The sequence below is a fragment of the Dendrobates tinctorius genome, unplaced genomic scaffold (assembly GCF_039654945.1).
Source record: "Dendrobates tinctorius isolate UK_male_01 unplaced genomic scaffold, ASM3965494v1 ptg000297l, whole genome shotgun sequence".
In the NCBI taxonomy this organism is placed as follows: Eukaryota; Metazoa; Chordata; class Amphibia; order Anura; family Dendrobatidae; genus Dendrobates; species Dendrobates tinctorius.
Window position 1 is genome coordinate 795259 of NW_027361964.1, and position 22329 is coordinate 817587.

General features: G+C 46.5%; 1 protein-coding gene across 1 annotated transcript; it reads left to right on the forward strand.

The window, feature by feature from the left end:
• The first annotated feature begins 10036 nt into the window (after nt 1–10036).
• On the forward strand, nt 10037–21509 carry LOC141073126 (uncharacterized). Its single transcript, XM_073560482.1, has 5 exons — nt 10037–10111; nt 10192–10537; nt 14478–14601; nt 19222–19295; nt 20676–21509. Exons 2-5 carry the CDS (start codon nt 10222–10224, stop codon nt 21197–21199), a joined length of 1038 nt encoding a protein of 345 aa, XP_073416583.1. The 5' UTR covers nt 10037–10111; nt 10192–10221; the 3' UTR covers nt 21200–21509.
• The last annotated feature ends 820 nt before the right edge of the window (nt 21510–22329 follow it).

The window sequence follows — 22329 nt, forward strand, 5'->3', positions numbered from 1 at the left end:
CTGTTTACTGTTACATAGAATTTTTCCAACAGAGTATTTTTATGCGTTTGTTATACTGTGTTTTTTCTGTGTTTCATCAAAACTTGCAATGTATGAACCTAGCTAAATAAAAAAGTAATATATTCATATGTATGTTAATTCTTAGGCTTTAAAGGAGTGGACCGAACATTCGGCCATTAGTGCAGCCTGCTATGATTGTTGGTCTTTGGTAAGGGTCCTATGGCTACTATCGGCCAAACGTTGTTTGCAGTCTTCTGGAGGGTAGGAAGACAGGGGCAGGTCATGTAGATGGGCGATAGACTGAAGCTTTAAATACTTACACCTTTATTAGAAATATTTCTGTAATTTGATTGTATTTTTATCCAATTTACACTTATCTGTATTTCATTAAAAACAATCCATCTCCAGTCTCTTGTTAAATTTTCTGTCTCAAGAGCCACATCTGGAGGACATTTCTTACTTACTTTGTTTGCTCCTGTGTGGGTGTGGGCCATCATGTGGCTGTTCTGACCTCAGTCTACCTAGACTGCCTCCTTCATGGATTACACCACAACTATGGCTATAACGTGATTAAAAACACATGTGACATGCACAAATGTGAACAAGTCGGTCAGACAATGTTCACACCACCCAATGACTGAAACACAAACAGAAGGCACAGAATGACAAATGTACAGAACTACCTTGCAGTTAGACATATGACAGTAGTCAGCAAGTGCTGATAAAAAGATGACAACAAACACAGGGTATTTAGTCGATACTTTTTTTGCAAAAAAATGTATACCAAGCTGCTCCACCTCGTCAAGGTAACCCTTATTGAAGCAGTCTACCTAGACTGCCTCCTTCATGGATTACACCACAACTGTGGCTATAACGTGCACAAGACTGATCGGATTTGGGAAGGAAAGTGTCGGCGTAGACCATTAGGATGGTGAATGGGTGACCTTCTGCAGGGCATGTTGTTCCACCGTGTCAGTTTCCTACCAATGGGGATACAGGCTGTGATTACAGATGCGACTGCTACCACTTATTATTACAGTGCAGCTAATGCTTAGAAATAACACGGTGAATGGAAGATCTTAATGTTACGACCTTCTGTGACCGCCATCAAATTCTATCCAATGAATTATGAGGAACAAGCGTTATCTAAAAAGATGAGAGAAAGATATGCTTCGTAGCTTCTCTCTTCTCAGGCTAGGTTAACATTTATATCCATTGGGTTAGGTGGAGCAGCTACGGGATGGGATAAGTCCTCAAATCCCTATTGTGTGCAATGAAGTTCCAAGAATCCATGTTGCTACAACATCAGGTTGTTCCATCCTGACATAGTCATGTCTGCCAGTGACCACATACTCAAAAGGACAACCATAGACAGGCTTATCTGGCAGATTCCAGAGGAACCCGAACCCCTTTACCTCTGTACTGGGATGTAGGCTTAAAATAGGGTCCACTGGATTGCTTCTGCTGGCCAGAAGAGCGAACCAGAGGCAAGAGAGGTCGTCATGGGAGGTCAATGCCAAGAACTTACTTCAAAGACAAAATCAAGAGACAAGCAAGTGGTCAAAATTCAAGCCAAGATCAGAACACAAAAAATTCAAAACAAAACACAGGAGCCGAGTCAGAGAGCATAGAACTAGCTGAAGTGACTAATACAGGGCGTCTAGAGTCAGTTTACTGGGGTTTATATAGAAGGGAGCCGCCCATAGCTCCCAGCAGACAGCTAATGACCTACCAGCTCACTGCAGCAAAACACAAGGATATAGAAAAGGGGTAACTAGTCTCAGCAATGTGACACTTATCACCCACCCACTGCGGGCGTCCTGCTGTAACCATAGCAACAACGTGGCGTCACCTGCTGACCGGTGCAGGGGTTGCAGCAGTATATTCAGACACAGTCACATCAGGTGATGTCCACTGCCTCATGCTTATCTGAAAGTTGTTACCTGTCTGATAAATAAAAGTAGATAGTTACGTGGTAAGAAGTAGAAGAGAACGGTTCATTAGTAAATCTCACTAAAAGAAGGTTAAAACGTGCGCATAGTAAAAATGCCCAAAAATAGCCGCCTCGTGCCAACAATGACCACTTAGCCAAAACGGTTTCGCCCATGCCGTAATCAACGTTTGTGTAATATCTTATTTAGTTACTCCCAAGTTAAATGACAAGGTTTTGATTTAAATAACATAGAATTACAAAAAATAAAGATAGAAGATAAAAATATGACAGAATCTATAAAGTACTATTCGGGTGCGCTCCAGTCTCACTCAGACACCATTTTTTATCTAGAAACTTGAACTGGAAAAAAGTCAAATGAATTCACTTTACAATCCGAGTTAAATGAAAATCGTTGTTTATGTCCTGATGGTTTTTGGAACATTTCCTCCAATTCCGATGCAAAATATCAAAATAATAATAATACTGTAACATTATGACATTGACATGAAGCAACCGCACCTGAATATAAGACTGTGGGCAAAAATTGCAGACGCACTTTGGAAACCTCAATATACGAGTGATAAGAGTGAATATAGAGACACCGCACATTACCGGAATGTGAAATCACAACATAATAAGAAAGGTAACAATTGTCAAATATGCACGGAACAGTAGATATCGTCCAATCCGAGGCCAGATGTGTGGATTGCACCTGTACGCTAACTGCGACTATATCTGCATGGAACAATAGAGCCTGACTTGTTTCATTTGGGAATTCATTTTCCTTTGAGAACACCAAGTTGGTGAGTTTGACACCAGTGAACTTTGGTACTTTTTGATAGCCTGGTGGTACACAACATATTCCCGGCTTCACTTCCTTCACCTCGGTCTGCTGCCCTATGGTGTGCTCCACGCCAGGTTTTGCAGATTTCCTTGTGTGGCTCAGTGACGTCATCTCCATGATCTTACTTAAAGCCAGTTAGGACACATACCTGTTTCCTAGGATTGAGATTCAAGACTTTAGTCTGGTGTACTCCACTGTCTGTGAGTATTGTGCTTAACCTGCTCTAATCCCTGCCTATTTCCACTTCATCTGTCCTGCTGCTCCCAAGATTTCTTTGAGTATGCCACGTCCTCACACCCCAAGTCCCATCCTGCGAGCTGCACCAAACCCCGGGGTCTTAGTACCCAACCGGACCCGTGGCTTCGTACATCCACTTCACAAGGTGAGCCTCACACCTGGTATTTTAATGCAACACATTTTTGATCACTGGTCCCATGGCCAAATCAATGTAATGCCGAGCTGTTAGTGCACCTGGAGTGGAGATTAGAGGGGTCTGGCTACCATACACTATGCCACCCAACATTATCAGCATGAAATTGGACTACGAGACAAAAGTCATGCTACAAGTATCTATTGACTTCTTAGGCCAGTTTCACACTAGCATATGGAGGAGCTGCGGAGGGCTGGGGGCTTCCTCCGTGAAGCTCCGTCCACGGCCGCACCTCCTCCGTTCAGCTCCGCCTCTGTCGGCATGCGGCCTGCGTACCCTATCTTCAGCATTAGGTACGCAGGCCATGCCGATGTATGCAAATGCCTCCGCATACGTCATTTTGACGGTGTGGCGACCTGCGCCAAATGCAGCATTTTGGTGCGGTCGCCGCACCGTCAAAATGACGCATCCGGAGGCATCCGCAACGCCATGAAGAGGTCTTTGTGAGGGAATGTTATACCGTTCTTACTTCCAGGATTATAGTGTGGTATAGCATAACGTTCAGTATCTGGACTCCTCTAGTCTTCATTCCATGTGAGCAGCCTGCATGGCATCAATGTGGTAATATGGCCTTCAATGACTCCCGACTTGTGCCATAATGTGGAGTAGCATAACCTACAGTGGCCAGGCCCTTATAGTCATCATTCCAGGTACACTATCATCTCAGTGATACAGTGATTTGTTTGTGGAACCAGTGCTGCACCCATTTTTCCAACGTGTCCGGGAGCAGTTATTCAACACAACAAACCAGGCATCATTTTGCTTGTGCTTTTAGGCCTGCGTGGCGTAAGTGTAGGGAAGGTGACCTGATGGACGGACGGACTTGTCAGAATAGAGAAAGGAAGGTTTGCACAGTTTAGACAGGTGTCAGTTACTACAGTGGGGAAACAGCTGAGAAAGTGTAGTGGACGTGCAGTACCTTGGGTTGACCATTAGAGGGCAGGGAGGAGTGTGAGCAAAGGAGTTGACATCAGCTTAGGGCTTAGGAAACCGTTGGTCATGGGGGGCGGAGTTAGAGGGAACCGGGAAAGATATAAATTGGACAGGAGGGTTCCAGAAAGTTCCAGTCCCCAGAGGGAGCTCCAGTGACATGAGGACTGTGACAGTCTGTGCGCTGTGAGGAGAATCTAACCCAGGGGGACTGAGGAGAGAGAAAGTCAGGGGGGTGGTCCTGACAGGAAAGTACCGCAGCATAGACGAGGCACCAAGGTAAAGCTTACCGTATTGAGAGAGACGACTGATCAGTAAAAGTGCTGTTGTTTTACGGGCCTAAGGCGGCCACAGTGACGGATCTGACAGGCGCGTCAAAGAGTGAAGAGGGGACGGTGCGTATACTGTATGTACGTCCCCGGTGTAAAGTACGGTGTGCGTGAAGCGGCCCAGGAAACGGAGGGCCGATAAGTGAAGTGAAGTGCGGTGTACTTCGGAGGCCATCAGGCGGATGGCAAGAGAATAAACTTGGACCTGTTGTACCCGACACTTGCCTCCATCGTGTCTCTGTTACGTCTCTGCACAGTAAGAGAGGGACCACCCCCCAGTCCGGCCCACCGACCCTACATAAATATATTTCCATGGCTGCAGTGTTTCCAGACTTGTCTCCATCGAGCACATTGGGGACGTCATTGGTGGGTGATCACACAGGAGCTGCCGGCAGTGTCTACTGAATTGTCTCCATCGAGCATATTGGGGACATCACTGGTCAGTGATTACCACTTCCGACTGCTCCTCCTGTTCTTCAGGGATATGCTGTAGGGGATGGAGCTTCTTTTTCCATCAAAGCTCCCACCACGGGCAGGCACCTCTCACAGTTGGATATAACCTGAGCTTAGGTCATTGTCTTTGCCAGGCAGATTTTCACACCGTTTTCAGTTTAGGATGCCCATGATGGGCTGAGCTACCGCCAGCCTTCGCGCCATCATCCGCCATTTTAAAGTCTAACAGCTGCAATCTTTGCCGTTTTGGGGGTTCTTCTGCTTTTCAAACACAAGAACTCTAAATCCTGCCGACTACACCAATTTTGTGAGGTGGCCAGGGTGGTAATTTATTCAGCTCGCCCAGTTCAGTCAAAGGTATCACACAGTAATCCTCATTTATCATACATCCATTCCACTTTTCCGTCACTTGTTCATCTGAGATTCTTTGTTTTGGTGGCATACCCTCCAGTACCGCAGCTTCTCGACTAGCCAGACTAGTTTGCGCTTGGGGTTCCATGCCCGTTTGCCCCTCCGAGGAGCTAATAAAGGAAGGCGCTTTCCAACCTTTTCCAGACCGTAGGTCTAGGACATTCTGGGATTTTCCACTGAACTAGTGCTGCTCTTGTCCCCTCGTGTTGGTCTGACTTTCAGCCCCGAGGCCCTGGACTGCTGGGCTACTCTTAAACTCGTTACTGCAACCACCTCACTTCTCCTCATCCCACTCTCTGACTGACTAAAACCAGGAAGTGTCTCAGCTATCACTACCCTGACCTCTCCTACTCGGAAATCCCCGACTTCTTATCCAAACCTCATCTTATCTCCTAATCTACAGTGCCCCCCACAGTACTAAATCGCAAATTTCACATTACTATTACTACCACTAGACCTTAAGAGTACTTCACACATAGCGAGATCGCTAAAGCATCACCGATTTTGTGACGCAACAGCGACCTCGCCAGCGATCTCGCTACGTGTGACACATAGCGGCGGCCGGCCCCCTGCTGGTTATCGCTGATCGTGCTCGAATGTCCTAGGCCATTTTTTGATCTTTGGTGTCCCGCTGGCCGGCATGCATCGCTGTGTTTGATGCCATAACAATGACGAGCGACCTCGTTGGCGACTCAGAACTCAGGGACGCAGGCGTGATTTTTCTTTGTCTTTTCACCGTCCCCTCAGCTCCGATTGGGGGTCTCAAATTAAGATCTTTGTAGCGTTCCCTTTTATAGGTCAGCTATCAATTATATGCAATCATAACATTTAACATGTACAGTTATAGTAATCGCATGTTCCCGTGTCAGTGACTGTGGATCCACGAATAAATAGCGCACTAGCGAATCAGACAGGGACGCTAAAGCAAACCGCGTAGTAATAGCACAGTAGTGGCCATGAGTCGGAGCAGAGGGGCGTGGAAAAGGCAGTGCTGAAGCACGCCTAGCGAGGTCTGAGTCGTCAGAATCGCTGCTGTGTGACAAGGTCCTAACAACCGCTGAGGTCGTCATACGGATCGCCGGATCGTTGCTGCGTCGTTGAGTAGATCTGCCTGTTTGACAGCTTACTAGTGACCATGTAGCGACGCACCAGCGATCCTTACCGGGTCGTATCGCTGTCGGGATCGCTGGAGCATCGCTATGTGCATTGGGACCCTTATACTCTATACCATATCTCCCTATCTCTATCCCTAGTACACCAAGATGACTAACTTACACAGACAGTATAACATTATAAAGCATCTTTACATAGTACACCACTGTACAAGTAAAACGTACCCGTTTTATCAGGAAGGGATGCAGGGCATGATTTAACCCTCAACACACCACTTACAATACCAGCTCGGTGGATAGCCGAGCATTAACTTAGACACTTTTATCCTAAGTCATGTAGCAAGGCTCGTTAAAGGGTCAACGTTGACTTTTAGGATTGCTACCTCCAATAGGTGGCACTAGAGTTCTACTCCTCTTCCTCTCTGAAGACACAATTTGCATAATCAGCATATTACCCAGAGGAGCATTGCGGCTTTAAGTCTCCTCACCTCGACATGCTTAGCATGTCATTCTCCGCAAGGAGAAATGATACTTCTTGGATATCGGTCAGACGCCTCTCTCACCGCCAAACCAGATCTCCCACTTTGCACTGATGAGGGGCAGTACCCCGAAACACAGTGTCTGCAAATGGAGATTCTGGTGTCACGCTCGCGCCTTGGCAGAATGGTGCGAGCCGGGGGTTTGTGGCCCCACTGTGCCACAAACCAGACTACCCTGGAAGGGGCGTGACTACCACAGCTACCTTGGTCTTCACTGGAGCTTCTGATGGTGAGGCCAGGCTTGTGCGGCAGATAGCTGTCGGGTTCCACTCCAGGGTGGTGTCTTGCTGTGGCTGCTGGTCCCACTCGGGGACGAGTCACTTTGACAGAAGCTTTAGACAGGCAGGCGGGTAGACACGACAGGCACGGCTGAGACACTGAGCAAGCAGCCGTGGCTTGGAGACACAGGACAGGCGGGCACGGCTTGGAGACACAGGACAGGCGGGCACGGCTTGGAGACACAGGACAGGCGGGCACGGCTTGGAGACACAGGACAGGCGGGCACGGCTTGGAGACACAGGACAGGCGGGCACGGCTTGGAGACACAGGACAGGTGGGCGTGGTATGAGAAGGGGCAGGTAGGGACCTGTTCACACAGCAGGTGCAGGCACAAGGGAGTGGGGTATGTTGGAACAGGATTTGGACCTGTTCACACAGGAGGTGCAGGTATGGTTAAAGGCAGGAGTGTGGAGTAGGCAGAGCTGCAGGAGTGCGGAGTAGGCTGGGCGGCTAGGGAGCCATGCAGGCTAGGGAGCCGTGCAGGCAGAGCGGCTAGGGAGCCGTGCAGGCAGAGCGGCTAGGGAGCCGTGCAGGCAGAGCGACTAGGGGGCCATGCAGGCAGAGCGGCTAGGGGGCCGTGCAGGCAGAGTGGCTAGGGAGCCGTGCAGGCAGATAGAGCTGCAAGGGTGCAGATGAACAGACAGAGCTGCAAGGGTGCTGATTCACAGACAGAGCTGCAAGGGTGCAGATTCACAGACAGAGCTGCAAGGGTTCAGATTCACAAACAGAGCTGCAAGGGTGCAGATTCACAGACAGAGCTGCAAGGGTGCAGATTCACAGACAGAGCTGCAAGGGTGCAGATTCACAGACAGAGCTGCAAGGGTGCAGAATCACAGTCAGAGCTGCAAGGGTGCAGATTCACAGACAGAGCTGCAAGGGTGCAGATGCACAGACAGGGAGGACACAAGGAAAGACACAGCAGGGAAGGAAGCCACGGACAATTAGAAAGGGAGATTAAGGTAGGACAGAGTTCAGACAAGGCACTGGAACCAAGACTCAAGGGCCAGGATATTCAGCCTCCTGGCAGGCAGACAAGGTACAAAGCAAGGCTAAGAGTATTCCTACAGAGAAGGAGATACACAGAACAGGGCCTGGCTTCCTCAGCAGCAAGATACTAACTGAGTATAGACATTGCACAGGCAAAGGTCAGTGGGTGTGGTGAAACTAAATAGTCAAGGGCTCTAGGTGATTGGTCAGGGACAGATTACACAAGTGCACCCTGACTGCATAAGAACCAGAGAGTTCAGGCGCTGCCCCCCTATACACACAGTCAGGAAACATGGAGAGCAGAGGCACAGGGCTGGCAACAGACTGAATTCACAGCATGGCTTGAAGCAGAAAGTAAGTTGGTGTGCGGGGGATGGGAGGCCATGCAGTGATGCCAGCAGGGTTGTTACATCTGGCTTGGCTTTTATCCTAAGTCATGTAACTAGGCTCTTTAAAGGGTCAACATTGACTTTTAGGATTGCTACCTCCAATAGGTGGCACTAGAGTTCTAGTCCTCTTCCTCTCTGAAGAGACAATTTGCATACTTAGACACTGTGGCATGCTCCAAACATCACTCTATCAGCACTCTCTTTTGCTCCAACTGCAGTTGCAGCCAAGAAAGATTGCGCCTCAGTCCAGATGTTATGAATGTCTGAAGGAACACTATTCACAAGGAAGTAAACTTTTAGGTGCAAATGGTCAGGGAAGTCAAGGTTATTGACCATAAACTGTAACAATCGCAACTGCCCAAAAGACTCTGAAACTGAATTCTTGTGGGTGAATTTGACGCAAAGAAGCAAATCCAGCCAATTGTCTTGTTGGGAGTTGGGGGGAATTTTTAAATATTGCTCCGAGAACGGACTGATTCTCTTTCTGCTTGTTACTTTGGGTGTATTAAGCTGAGGAGAAGACCGAGTAACGTTAAGTTCTTGAAATAATGATGACCATTGAGCTTGATGTGGATTCAGCCCGTGGGCTTTCGCAAGAAAGTCCAGATTTTTGCGGTCAGTATGGATGGTCACCAGTGACTTAGTCCCTTCACGTAGATTTTGCCATTCCTCAAGGGCTACTTTTATGGCTAAGAGCTCATGGTCACCGATGTAATAATGTAGTGCTTGGAAGGCTTGAATAGCAGAGTAAGACCAGACCTTGTAATTAGCGCTCTTCTGAGTTAGGCCTATAAGAAGAGCAACGGCTTGAGAGTAGAACATAATTACCGTAACTGGCAGTAATAATTAGCAGATATGAAGAGCTTTGATGGTGGGCTCTGAGACCAACAGGTTGTGGGCAATACAAAATACTGGAAACTTTTTCCAAATCAATGCGTAGAATATATTGGGGTGAATTTAAAATTTATTTCCATCATTTGCAGATCATTAACACGTCTATACATCCTGACATTTACATCATTCCATGACTTTTCCCTCTTGATGTTTGCAATTTAAAAGTTTCATCTCTTGGAAAAGACGACCAATTAGGATCTCAAGGAGAATGATATCTACTGTATATTGATCCTCTTGTTTGTAAGGATCCCCCACTCTCTAGGGCAGGGACACCAACCCTGTCCGGATGTTGTGAAGCCGCTTCAGAGGAACATAAGGTCTATTAAGAAACTGATCCTGAATGAGGATTGATTACAGGTCACCACAACTACAAAGCAATAGAAGAGACCGCCCTTCATAAATATATTGTCATGGGCGGCATTTCCTTCTCTACCTTACATACTGTGCAGGACGCTACAAGGAAGTAGAAACTTATTCTTGTAAGAACTTTGACAATGAACCCTGTATTAAAATCCACGTAGAATTCCCGTATAATGCAAAAGGAAAAATAAAAAACAAGGAAGAAACTATGTGTAGATAAGGTTTGAAGAAACATTCACAAATAAGCGGCTGTAAAAAGAGGACTTTGGCCTAACATCTTGGTGGCTTATTCTGATTGCAGAGCGTGGAAGGTGCAGACATCTCACCAGCCATGGACGATGAAGAACGGAGGAGGAAGATTAGAGATTTTACCTTTGACAAATGTAAAAGGGGCAACCAGGGTTTTCAGAGAATCCTCCTGCAGCTGTTCGGGTACCTCGGCCATGGGAAGTCGTCATTTATCAACACAGTGATGTGTGTCTGGTCCAACAGTGGCTACAAAAATTGGGCAAACGCAGCGGGTGCAGACGAGGGTCACACGATGGAGAGGCTGACTTACCAGCTCACCAAGAACATTGTCCTGGTCGATAACAGGGGCTGCTCCAAAATGAACACATATGAAACTGGGGAAATCTTCGCCCAACTTGGTAAGTGTAATATCTAAACAGGAGGGAAGACCTGGCTTCTTAGTGATGTCTTCCAGAACATTGTCACTGTAACTGTGCTTTCTCCATGGATGGTGTCACTTACTAGGATTCCTGGGGCCATACTGTATGGGATTAGCGTGTGAATGTATGGAGGTATCTTGTACATAACCATCAATGCTCACTGTTCCCTATAACCTCAGAGCACACTTATATACTCAGGGTATGGATGGCTGCATTTAGCAAATTGTCACATTTTTCTAGTAAAATGGCATAAACCATAATGGAAACCAGACAGTATAGACATCAGCAGAGACACATCTTGTAGCCTGAGTTATACAGATCAGATACCGAAGAGTAGCTATACAAGGATGTAGTGGGTGTACGTTACCTTTCATCGTGGCTGATATTTTCAGAGTTTTCCTTTTACTGCTACATATACCGTATTTTTCTGACTGAGATGCCTTTTTTCATCTTATAGTCAGAATGTAGCTTCCTGGGGGGAGCGGCGGTGGTGTAGCGGGATTACAGGAGGCAAATTCCCTTCCTCAGGAAGCCGGCGGTGGCAGAAGCGTTGTGATGCTACGGGCCCGGTGTTGGCGGTGACACAGAGCGGAGTAGATTGCTTTCTCAAAGACCATTTTTCTGAAGCCGTGGGCCACCGGAGGCAGGGCATGTGCAGACTGGGATCTTGGCCTGGCCGGCTTCAGGAAGATGGCTAGGCCGAGATCCCAGTCTGCGTGTGCATGGTCTCCAGCGACCCAAGGCTTCAGGGAAATGGCTGCTGGGAAAGCAATACACTCCGCTCTGTCTCACCACCAACACTGGGAAAGCAGCATCGCACCTCTGAAGCACCCACCACTCCCACTCAGGGCCCATAGCATCGCACTGCTGGGGCACAAACTTCTCTCACCTAGGCCCCATAGCATCGCACCACTGAGGCACCCACTTCTCTCACCTAGGGTCCACAGCATCGCACCTCTGGGGCACCAACTACTCCCACCTAGGGCTCATAGCATCGCACTGCTGGAGCACCAACTTCTCTCACCTAGGGCCCATAGCATCGCACCACTGGGGCACCAACTTCTCTCACCTAGGGCCCATAGCATCGCACTGCTGGGGCACCCACTTCTCTCACCTAGGGCACATAGCATCACACCGCTGGGGCATCCACTTCTCTCACCTAGGGCTCATAGCATCGCACTGCCGAGGCACCCACTTCTATCACCTAGGGCCCATAGTATCTCACCACTGAGGCACCCACTTCTCTCACCTAGGGTCCACAGCATCGCACCTCTGGGGCACCCACTACTCCCACCTAGGGCTCATAGCATCGCACTGCTGGAGCACCAACTTCTCTCACCTAGGGCCCATAGCATCGCACCACTGGGGTACCCACTTCTCTCACCTAGGGCCCATAGTATCGCACCGCTGGGGCACCCACTTCTCTCACCTAGGGCCCACAGAATCGCACCACTGAGGCACCCACTTCTCTCACCTAGGGCTCATAGCATCGCACTGCTGGGGCACCCACTTCTCTCACCTAGGGCTCATAGCATCGTACTGCTGAGGCACCCACTTCTCTCACCTAGGGCCCACAGAATCGCACCACTGAGGCACCCACTTCTCTCACCTAGGGTCCACAGCATCGCACCTCTGGGGCACCCACTACTCCCACCTAGGGTCATAGCATCGCACTGCTAGGGCCCACAGCATCGCAACACTGAGGCACCCACTTCTCTCACCTAGGGCTCATAGCGTCACACCGCTGGGGCACCCACTTCTCTCACCTAGGGCTCATAGCATCGCACTGCTGGGGCACCAACTTCTCTCACCTAGGGCCCATAGCATCGCACCGCTTGGGCACCCACTTCTCTCACCTAGGGCCCATAGCATTGCACCGCTGGGGCACCCACTTCTCTCACCTAGGGCCCACAGCATGGCACCACTGGGGCACCAACTTCTCCCACCTAGGGTTCATAACATCGCACAGCTTAGGCACCCACTTCTCTCACCTAGGGCCCATAGCATCAAACCGTTGGGGCACCCACTTCTCCCACCTAGGGCTCATAGCATCACACCACTGGGGTGCCCACTTCTCCTACCCAGGGTCCGCAGCATTTCCTCACTTCTGCTGATGCCAGCTTCCTGGGGATTGGACCATGCCTCCTGTGACCCCGCTGCACTGCCGCCAGGTACATACCTTAAATTTGGACTATAAGACAGACCCCCATCTTACAAAAAATATTTTTTTCCTATTTTCCTCCTCAAAATTTGGGGTTTGTTTTATAGTCCGGTGTGTCTTAGAGTCAGAAAAAAATGGTAATTAATGTGTAAAAGTTTCAGTACTTTAAAACATTATTATTTTTGCAACTGTAAAGATTCAGAATATTTTATTTTATTATATTAATTTAGAAGAAACTTAGTAACAATTCCAATAAGTAAAGGTCTAAACACTATTGTGAATTATAAACAGTTACAGTAATTGCTCTACAACATTCTCTCTTCATTCAGTGATGACTCTTTTTCTTGTCTCTTGTACTCCTGCCTCGGATCATCTCTTACAGTGGTCCAGCAGTAATCTGCAGCACTGATGGATTCCATGTTATTGATATCGTTTCTTCATAGCCGCAATATACTGGTGAAATCTCTCACCGTGTTTGTGGCTCGCTGCTCCGAAGTTTGGTGGAGACAAGTCTAGATGTGAATGTAAGAAATGAAGGTTTAAAGAAATGGTACAGCCAAGATCCTTCTGTGTTTAGGAGATTCTCCACCATCTCTTCATAGTTATCTACTCTTGAGTTGAGTTTCCACTAATGTGAATGCGACCCATGCAGCCTTCTCCTTGGCCTACAACAAACAAGAGAAACCCCTCATCTTGAAGAAGGTTACGACTCTGAGATCCAATAATGACTCCTTCCGTTATCTTTGCTTCACTGAACCTTGGAAATTTATCAATAAGATACTTGAATACTTTTGCGTTTTTATCCATTTCCTTTACAAAGTTCTTCTTTCTTAAGAAACATAATATTTTCATGTTATGACTACCAGATTATGGAGATGGGACATTGATCCAGGAAACTTATCTCTACTTGCTTCATCTAGTTTCAGCCACTACAAAACTGTAAAGTTCTGAGTGTATCATTAACTCTTTACACTAAATATGATTTACTATAAATTAACCCAGATTGTAAAGTCGTTTTGTCATGAGAAACATTTCTAACCTGTGTGGTACACGTGGAGCCATCTCTGGGATCCACACCTACTTTGAGCACACAGATCCCTGACCTCTAGTTCTGGTTGTGTTTTGGCCTGCAGGCGGGAGAAATGGCCGCATGTAGGGGGTGGTATGACCCTGTAAGATACAAACCTTGATTGTCAGGGGGGTATTCCTGCCAACACACTGAGAGCCCACCGGAGGGGTCGATGTATTTTCACCTTTATACAGATCTGTCTGCCTTTATGTCTTTCACCTGATGAGTAAATGTGGTTAGACGAGACAGTCAGGGTTGTGTTTGCCGGCTGATGACCAATGCACCAAGAACACAGAGACCGGACGAGGCAGTTGTGTGCGAGAACAGGTGGGAGCAGGGCGGACCAAGCTGTGGCCGCCCTCATAGTGTGACCCTGACCTGGGAGCGCGGTACATTTGGATCACAGGTTCAGAGGACTGATAAACCCTCATGGAAAGAACAGGAGGACCGGCGTGAAGGTGCCTTCATCATTGGTCACACTGCTGAGTCTGCTAAGAGCTGCCGACTGAAGAAATACAGTAAGTCGTCTCTTATCATTGCGGCACTTATCTGACACGCACATGTCCAAGACCATCCTCTATAAAGAGATAAGAAGTAACTGAGCAGAAAGTGAGGGCAAGTTACCATCACTCTGATTCTATTATTTATAGTTGTTATCAATTATTTCACTCCCGATTTGAACTTTTCAGCAAATTTGTTGCCTTTGGACAAGTCGGTGGATTGGAGCAAAGGATTCGGGCTGGTGGACAGGATTGTGGATGCCGAGCCCATTGTGAAAGCCTCTGATTTCACTATTCCTATATTCGTGTACAGGTAGGAGCTCTTCTCACCAATATCTCATGATATACATACATATTATTCATTAGATGGAACATGTTTCAGTTTATAAAGTGCCCACGGCAAAATCTGTAACAAAGCCCCTAACATACCATATATACTGGGGTTAACATATGAGGTAGAGGGGCATTTGAGGTCCCTTAAAGGGGTATTCCCATCCCCAAGATACTATCCCAGTATGTAGTAGGGGCAATAATAATAATAATTTTCTTTCTATAGTGCCAACATATTCCGCAGCACTTTACATTATAGAGGGGACTTGAACAGACTATAGACATTACAGCATAACAATAATCATAACAGATACCAAGAGGAGTGAGGGCCCTGCTCGCAAGCTTACAATCTATAAGGAAAAGGGGAGACATGAAAGCTGGATGGTAGCAATTGCTTTTATTGTTTGGACCATCCCTAGTGTAAGAATCGGGTGTTCCTGTTGCTGCATGAACCAGTTAACAGTCTAAATATGTAACAGTACAGACACAGAGGGCTATTAAATGCAAAAAGCATGTGAGAACATGATGTGAGGAACCTGGATATGGTAAAAAATTTTGAAATGAGCCACACAGGAATATTTAGGTTAATGTGTTGAGGCGGTAGGCCAGTCTGAACAAATGAGTTTTTAAGGCACGCTTAAAACTGTGGGGATTGGGGACTAATCGTATTAACCTGGGTAGTTCATTCCAAAAAATCGGCGCGGCACGTGAAACTCTTAGACGGGAGTGGAAGGTTCTGATTAATGAGGATGTTAACCTCAGGTCATTAGCAGAGCGGAGGGCATGGGTAGGGTGGTATACTGAAACAAGGGAGGAGATGTAGGGTGGTGCTGAGCCATGGAGGGCTTTGTGGGTGAGGGTATTAAGTTTATACTGGATTCTGGAGTGGATGGGTAACCAGTGTAAGGACTGGCACAAGGTAGAGGCATCGGTGTAACGATTGGTGAGGAATATGATCCTAGCTGCTGCATTCAGGACGGATTGGAGGGGGAGAGTTTGATAAGAGGGAGACTGATTAGAAGAGAGTTACAGTAGTCCAGACGAGAATGAATAAGAGAAACAGTAAGAGTTTTTGCAGAGTCGAAAGTAAGAAAGGGTCAAATTCTAGAAATGTTTTTAAGGTGCAGATGACAAGAGCGAGCCAGTGATCGGATGTAGGGGGTGAATGAAAGCTCGGAATCAAGTATGACTGCAAGACAGCAGGCATGTTGCTGGGGAGTAATGGTGGAACCACACACAGAAATAGCAATATCGGGCATAGGTAGGTTAGTAGAGGGAGGAAACACGAGGAGTTCAGTTTTTGACAGGTTCAGTTTCAGATAGAGGGAGGACATGATGTTAGAGACAGCGGTAAAGACAATCACTGGTGTTTTCCAAAAAGGCATGCGTGATATCAGGAGAAGAAGTGTATAATTGGGTGTCATCAGCATAGAGATGGTACTGGAAACCAAATCTACTGATTGTTTGACCAATAGGGGCAGTGTACAAAGAGAAGAGGAGGGGGCCTAGAACCGATCCTTGAGGAACCCCACACAATAAGGGGAAGATGAGAGGAGGAGGAGCCAGTAAAAAATACAGTAAAGGAGCGGTCAGAGAGATGAGAGGAGAACCAAGAGAGAATGGTATCCTTGAGGCCAATGGAACGGAGCATAGTGAGAAGGAGCTGATGATCCACAGTGTCGAATGCTGCAGAGAGATCCAAGAGAATTAGCATAGAATAATGACCATTAGATTTAGCTGTTAATAGATCGTTAGAGACTTTAGTGAGGGCAGTTTCAGTAGAGTGTAAAGAGCAGAAACCGGATTGTAGAGGGTCGAGGAGAGAGTTATCTAAGATATAGCGGATAACACAGGTGTGGACCAGACGTTCCAGGAGTTTAGAGATGAAGGGAAGATTAGACACAGGTCTATAGTTAGCAGTACAGTTTTGGTCGAGGGATGGTTTTTTAATTAATGGCTGTATGATGGCATGCTAAAATGAGGAAGGAAAGATACCAGAAGAGAGAGAGAGAGGTTAAGTATTTTAGTTAGGTGGTTGGTGACAGCAGGGGAAAAGGATTGGAGGAGATGTGATGGAATGGGGTCACTGGTGCTAGGGGTAGGGCAAGAAGATGTAAGAAGCCTGATTAGTTCTTCTTCTGTGACTTGTTCAAAATCAGAGAGTGAGCTAGATGCAGTGGGGGAGGGAGGACAGTGCATGGTATGAGGGGATTGGGAGATAATTTCCTGTCGGATATGGTCAATTTTTTCTTTGAAATAATTAGCCAGATCGTAGCTCGGAGATCCGTGGTTGGGGCCTGCACTCTTGGGTTAAGTAGGGAATGAAAAATGTCAAAGAGACGTTTCAGGTTATTGGACAGTGAGGTGATGAGGGAGGTGAAATAGGTTTGTTTTGAGAGGTGAAGGGCAGTGTTGAATGTATTAAGCAAAAACTTATAATGGATGAAATCTTCGTGTAGATTGGATTTTCTCCACAGACATTCGGCGCACCTGGAGCACCGCTACAGGAAACGTGTTTGCAGGGTGTGCCAGGGTTGTCGCCGTCTGTGTTGTGGTGTTCTATGTATAGGAGGAGCAATTTCATCCAGGGCACTTTGAAGTGTTTCATTGTAATGCTTCGATGCAGAATCAGGACATGAGAGGGAGGAGATAGGGGCCAATGAAGACTGCAAGTTCTTCATACATTTCTGGGTGTTAATGGCCTGTGTGTTTGTAAAATTGTGGAAAATGGGAGTGACCTGAGCAGCCTGGCAGTTCTTGATAGAGAATGATAGAAGATTGTGGTCAGAGAGCGGGAGAGGGGAGTTTGTGAAATTATCCACTGAGCAAAGCCATGAGAATACCAAGTCGAGGGAGTTTCCGTCTTCATGCGTTGGAGAGTTAGTATGCTGCAAGAGGCCAAAAGAGGAGGCTAGAGATAAAAGGTGAGTAGCAGATGGTGAGAGGGGAAGAGCAATGGGAATGTTGAAGTCTCCCATGATGAGGGTGGGGATGCCACAGGAGAGATAGTATGGAAGCCAGGTGGCAAAGTGATCCAGAAACTGATGGGAGGGGCCCGGAAGACGATACACCACCGCTACTCGCATGAAGAAGGGGACGCAGAGTCTCACATCATGGACCTCGAAAGAAGGGAAGACAAGCGACTGTACTTGAGGGATTACCTGAAAGGTACATGTGGGTGATAGGAGCAGACCAACGCCTCCTCCTGCTCTGTTGTCCGATCAAGGGGTATAAGAGAAGTGTAGTCCACCATATGAAAGAGCAGCAGCAGCAGTAGTGTCTGACTGCTGGATCCAGGTTTCAGTAAGAGCCAGAAGGTTAAGAGAATCGGAAAGGAAGAGGTCATGGATGAAGGAGAGTTTATTACACACTGAGCGAGAATTCTAAAGGGCACAATTAAAAGAGATAGAAGGCATGCAGAGAATATTAATAAGATTAGAGGGGTTTCTGAGTGTAGCAGTTGAGGGGTTTGACTTACTATAACATGAGGGGCCGGGGTTGGGAGAAATATCTCCTGCGACTAGGAGGAGGATAGAAAGAGTGTGCAGATGGTTAAGTGATTTGTGAAAGCGTCTCGTGTGTTGTATGGTGCGAGTGAATGGATTAGGGCTGTGTAGTAATGTGAAAAGAGCATGAGGGCTATACATAGGAAAGGACACAGGGGCCGATATGGATGGAGTGAAAAGAGTTAATGCAAGGTTGGTGGATGTGAGTGAATGCAGCGGCCAGGATATAAATTATACAAATGCATATGGCATATAATTGTTGCAATCCAAATGTACAGGGAATAGGTTTATTAATTTGTCTTACCTGTCTCCTGCCCTGTCTAACTGCCATGTTATAACTGCCTCGTACTTTGATACATGTACTTCGATTACATGTACATAAATGCCCCCTGCATAAATGCTCCCCCAGGCTAGCTCTGAATTTATAGAAGGCCAGTTCTGAGATCTTCCTTTTTTTTCCACCCGCTCCTTAGCAATCAATCAAGCTAAGTTAAGACAGCAGGACACAATAAATGTATTGAGCAGATAAACAAATATCCAGGCCTACATGGATCATAAACCACTTTGCAAAGTTTCTTGACCTCATACCATAAGGGGACAAGCAGAGTAAGTTGAATTATCTATATACCATTATATATGCTGCAAAGATGACTGATATAGTTAATATTAGCAAATACCTCCAATTAGAAATATTGTATAGTTCTTCTGATTCACTATGTCACTCCAGGACATTGCAGGGACTTATGTATCCATGGTTATGACCACTCATATAGTGACAGTTACTTGTTAATGGTCGTACCCATGCATACCTTAGCTACATACATGGGGTAAGTGACATAGCTTATCAGTAGAACTGTACTACATTTCTAATTTGAGGTATTTCCTAATATTATTATTATTACACCTACTACATACTGGGATAGGATCTTTGAGATGTGAGTATTCCTTTAAGTATTAGCAGCCATGTGCGACTGCCATCTCTGCACCCTTATAGTTATCTCCAGAACCGACACCCCTGTGCCCCCCATAGTTGCACTATTACAGGCCATTATTGTCCTATATTCATGAAGACTGGCATTGATTTTTTCTTTTTTTAGTGTGGCAAACTCTTCAACCCCTGGGCTAAAGGAAGAGCTAAAAGACATATTTGGTACTGCTAAAAAGCTAACAAGTGAGTGTCCTGTATATAGAGAACCAGCATGCAACCCAACCCACCCCGACCTAATACTAATCTGATGACTGCCCCACATCACGGAGCCACCACCAAGGGACAAAGCGCTATCACAGCTCCATAGGGAGTAAAGCGTCATAAAAGCCGGAGTGTATAGATCACACTGACCCATGGTGGAAGCCCAAGAAGGGGAGAAATTTCCTCATCACTTCCCTGATACCGGGCAATGTGCTGGAGGATAGAAAACCAAAAATATCCTCTGAGTAAGGGGATAAAACTTCCTAAAACAATATGAAAGTGCTAAATACTGAAAACCCATAAGAATAATTAATTAACAATAGTCATACAAAAAATAAAAAAGGTGACAAAATGTGTGAGACTGATAAAAAAGACATATAGAGAGAGCCAGGGCTAAGCGGTGAAAGTAGGAGCTCACGTAGACCCAAATTAAATGATCAATACACAGGGATTAATATCAAGCACAAATGCGCGTACTCATATTACAGTACAAAACTGATATACACATATGACAAATGTTTGCCAACAGGAAAAAATTAGTGATGGGTGAGTATACTCGTTGTTCGGGTTTTCCCGAGCATGCTCGGTGTATTTGGGCGTGCTCGGAGATTTAGTTTTCGTCGCCGCAGCTGCATGATTTGTGGCTGCTAGACAGCTTGAATACATGTGGGGATTGCCTGTTTGTTAGGGAATCCCCACATATATTCAGGCTGGCTAGCAGCCGCAAATCATGCAGCTGCGGAGACACAAACTAAATCTCCGAGCGCATCAAAAGAAGGACAGAAATACCTGAGGCCATAGTTCCCGTGTAAAGGAGCAGATGAGCACCGCAGCACCCTGCTAAGCTGCACCTCGACGCGCGTTTTACCAACTAGGCTTTGTCAGGAGGCGTGGCTTAGTTAAAATAAGGGTTCCCTTTATAGTAGGCATAAACAGTAAGAATAGAGAACAGGTGAGGGGGATTCCCTCCGATGACACGCCCGGGGCAAGCCTTGCTGGCCACACCAGCGAAGGAGCCATCTCCCGCAGCTGTGTGCTGCGTACGTTTGCATGGCAAGCAGGTAAACAGGCTGGTGCTAGATGGGGCGAGAGTATCAAGGATGTGCTACATGGCAAGTTGTGCATAACTAATGAAGTGTTAAGTAATAAGGTTGCGCTATGCGTATGTTTTGCCACCGTGCATATGTCCTGATGCGGAGCAGTGTTGTCCGCACAAAATTAATGAAGGCCGATCCATATTTTAGTCCTCATTGATTATAGGCGGAGATACATTTATAAAGAATCTGCTCCATAGTAAAAGAAGAATATTCACTAATCTGTCAATGTGATCACATATAGAGACATTTCATTCTTTCGTTTCAGAGGTTGTTCCCACCGTTGTCCTCACTCACCGGCATCACGAGAACTACACCGAGATGGAGAATATGTTCAGGGACATCGGAGTCGATAAGTTTTTTAGCCTTGAAAATTACACAGATAAGAATCCGAAGAGAAAAAGGGAATCTCACGAGGCGGTCATCCGGTTCCTCTACGAAGTCATCAGTGATGCCCAGTTCCGAGCCAACTACCCCCGGGACGCCGATCAGGAGATGATTGAGCGGAAGCTATTTGTGATGAAGTATATTCACCAAAGGGAAATGAAGCTTCAGGAGGCAAATCTAGCCAGACAGAAAGATGTGGAGAACGTTCGGATGGAGCAGGCCTTCAGACTACGGCAGCAAGAGGAGGAAGCGAGGAGGCAAAAACGTAGAGAAGAACATAAGGAAAGAATGGAGAGATCACAACTAGAGTTCGAGAGACAGAGATTACGAGATCAGTTCGAGCATGAGAAGAAATTGGAAGATATGAAGAAGAAAAAAGTAAAGAAAAACAGGAAAAGCTTATAACAAGAAAATACCCAAAGACAGTGGGGGCGTGATACATGTTATGGCAGCTTTATGCCTCTGTGAGATGCCCCATAATCCGTTCCCATAGATATGGTGCATACACAGAGTCATCCCAAGGGGACACTATGGTTATAAAGGATGGTTTATGAAGAAAGCCCGGACATTGGAGATCCACTACAAGGCTACATTCACCCTGGGGGGATTTGGTACACGCATTTTTGCAACTGTTTATTTATGGAGATTATGAAAATAAAGACCCCGAAAATTTGTTTTATATGAACATAGCCAAATAAAAAAAGTGATATCTGCATGTGTGATAATTATCTGTTGTGCCCCTGAGGGTTCAGTTGCCACAGAGGTACTGCACCTCCTCCTGAGGCGTAGTATCTCACTCCCCAGGTAAGATGGTAACACCTGACCAGACTCCAGCACCTACATCCAGCACAGGCACCTTAGAGCAGCAGAGCACCCTTTATGGCAGCTGCTTTGGTTCATGAAGGGTGCTGGGTGGTGGGTGGAGCTTAGAAACACTAGAGGGGAAAGCTGACAGGAAGTTGAGGGAGTTCCCCCATTGGGGGAAGGAGGGAAAGGACGTAGATGCAGCAGCCTCCTGTGAGCTGGAGCTGAAGAAAGAAGGATCAGTTGTTCAGAAGGAAGAGAGATAAGAACGGAACGTGAGGAGGAGAGAGACTGGGGACAAGGGCTAGTGCAGAGCCCTTCTCTAAGTTTAATGCGCCAAGGCCAGGCTGTGTGTGATACTAATGATCCTACAAGAGACAAAAAAACTGACTGGCACATGCAAACTAATGTGAATAGGTGCATACCAAGAGGAGCTACCCCCATATACAATATACAAAGAATGGTTGCACTCCTTGACGTTGGCTGGTGGGCAGATAATATTTGGCCAAATTTTATGCTAAGAGTCTCCTATATTTTTTCTATAATTCTAAAGCTGTATTGCAATTCTAATTACATATATTCCACATTGACATGCCTTAGCATGATAGAGTGCAACCACTAATGATCCTACAGCAGAAACTGGAGGAATAAAAGTTGTGACCACTTTATTCCCACCTAAGACTCGAAGACACAGTGGCAACGTGTGTATGGAGTCCCTGAAGTAGGCTACA

Excerpts from the sequence above, each read along its gene's own strand:
- LOC141073126 (XM_073560482.1), top strand. The coding sequence starts at position 10,222 with ATGGACGATGAAGAACGGAGGAGGAAGATTAGAGATTTTACCTTTGAC. Across the intron at positions 10,538-14,477 it reads GGAAATCTTCGCCCAACTTG|CAAATTTGTTGCCTTTGGAC; the intron begins GTAAGTGTAATA and ends TGAACTTTTCAG. Across the intron at positions 19,296-20,675 it reads TACTGCTAAAAAGCTAACAA|AGGTTGTTCCCACCGTTGTC; the intron begins GTGAGTGTCCTG and ends CTTTCGTTTCAG.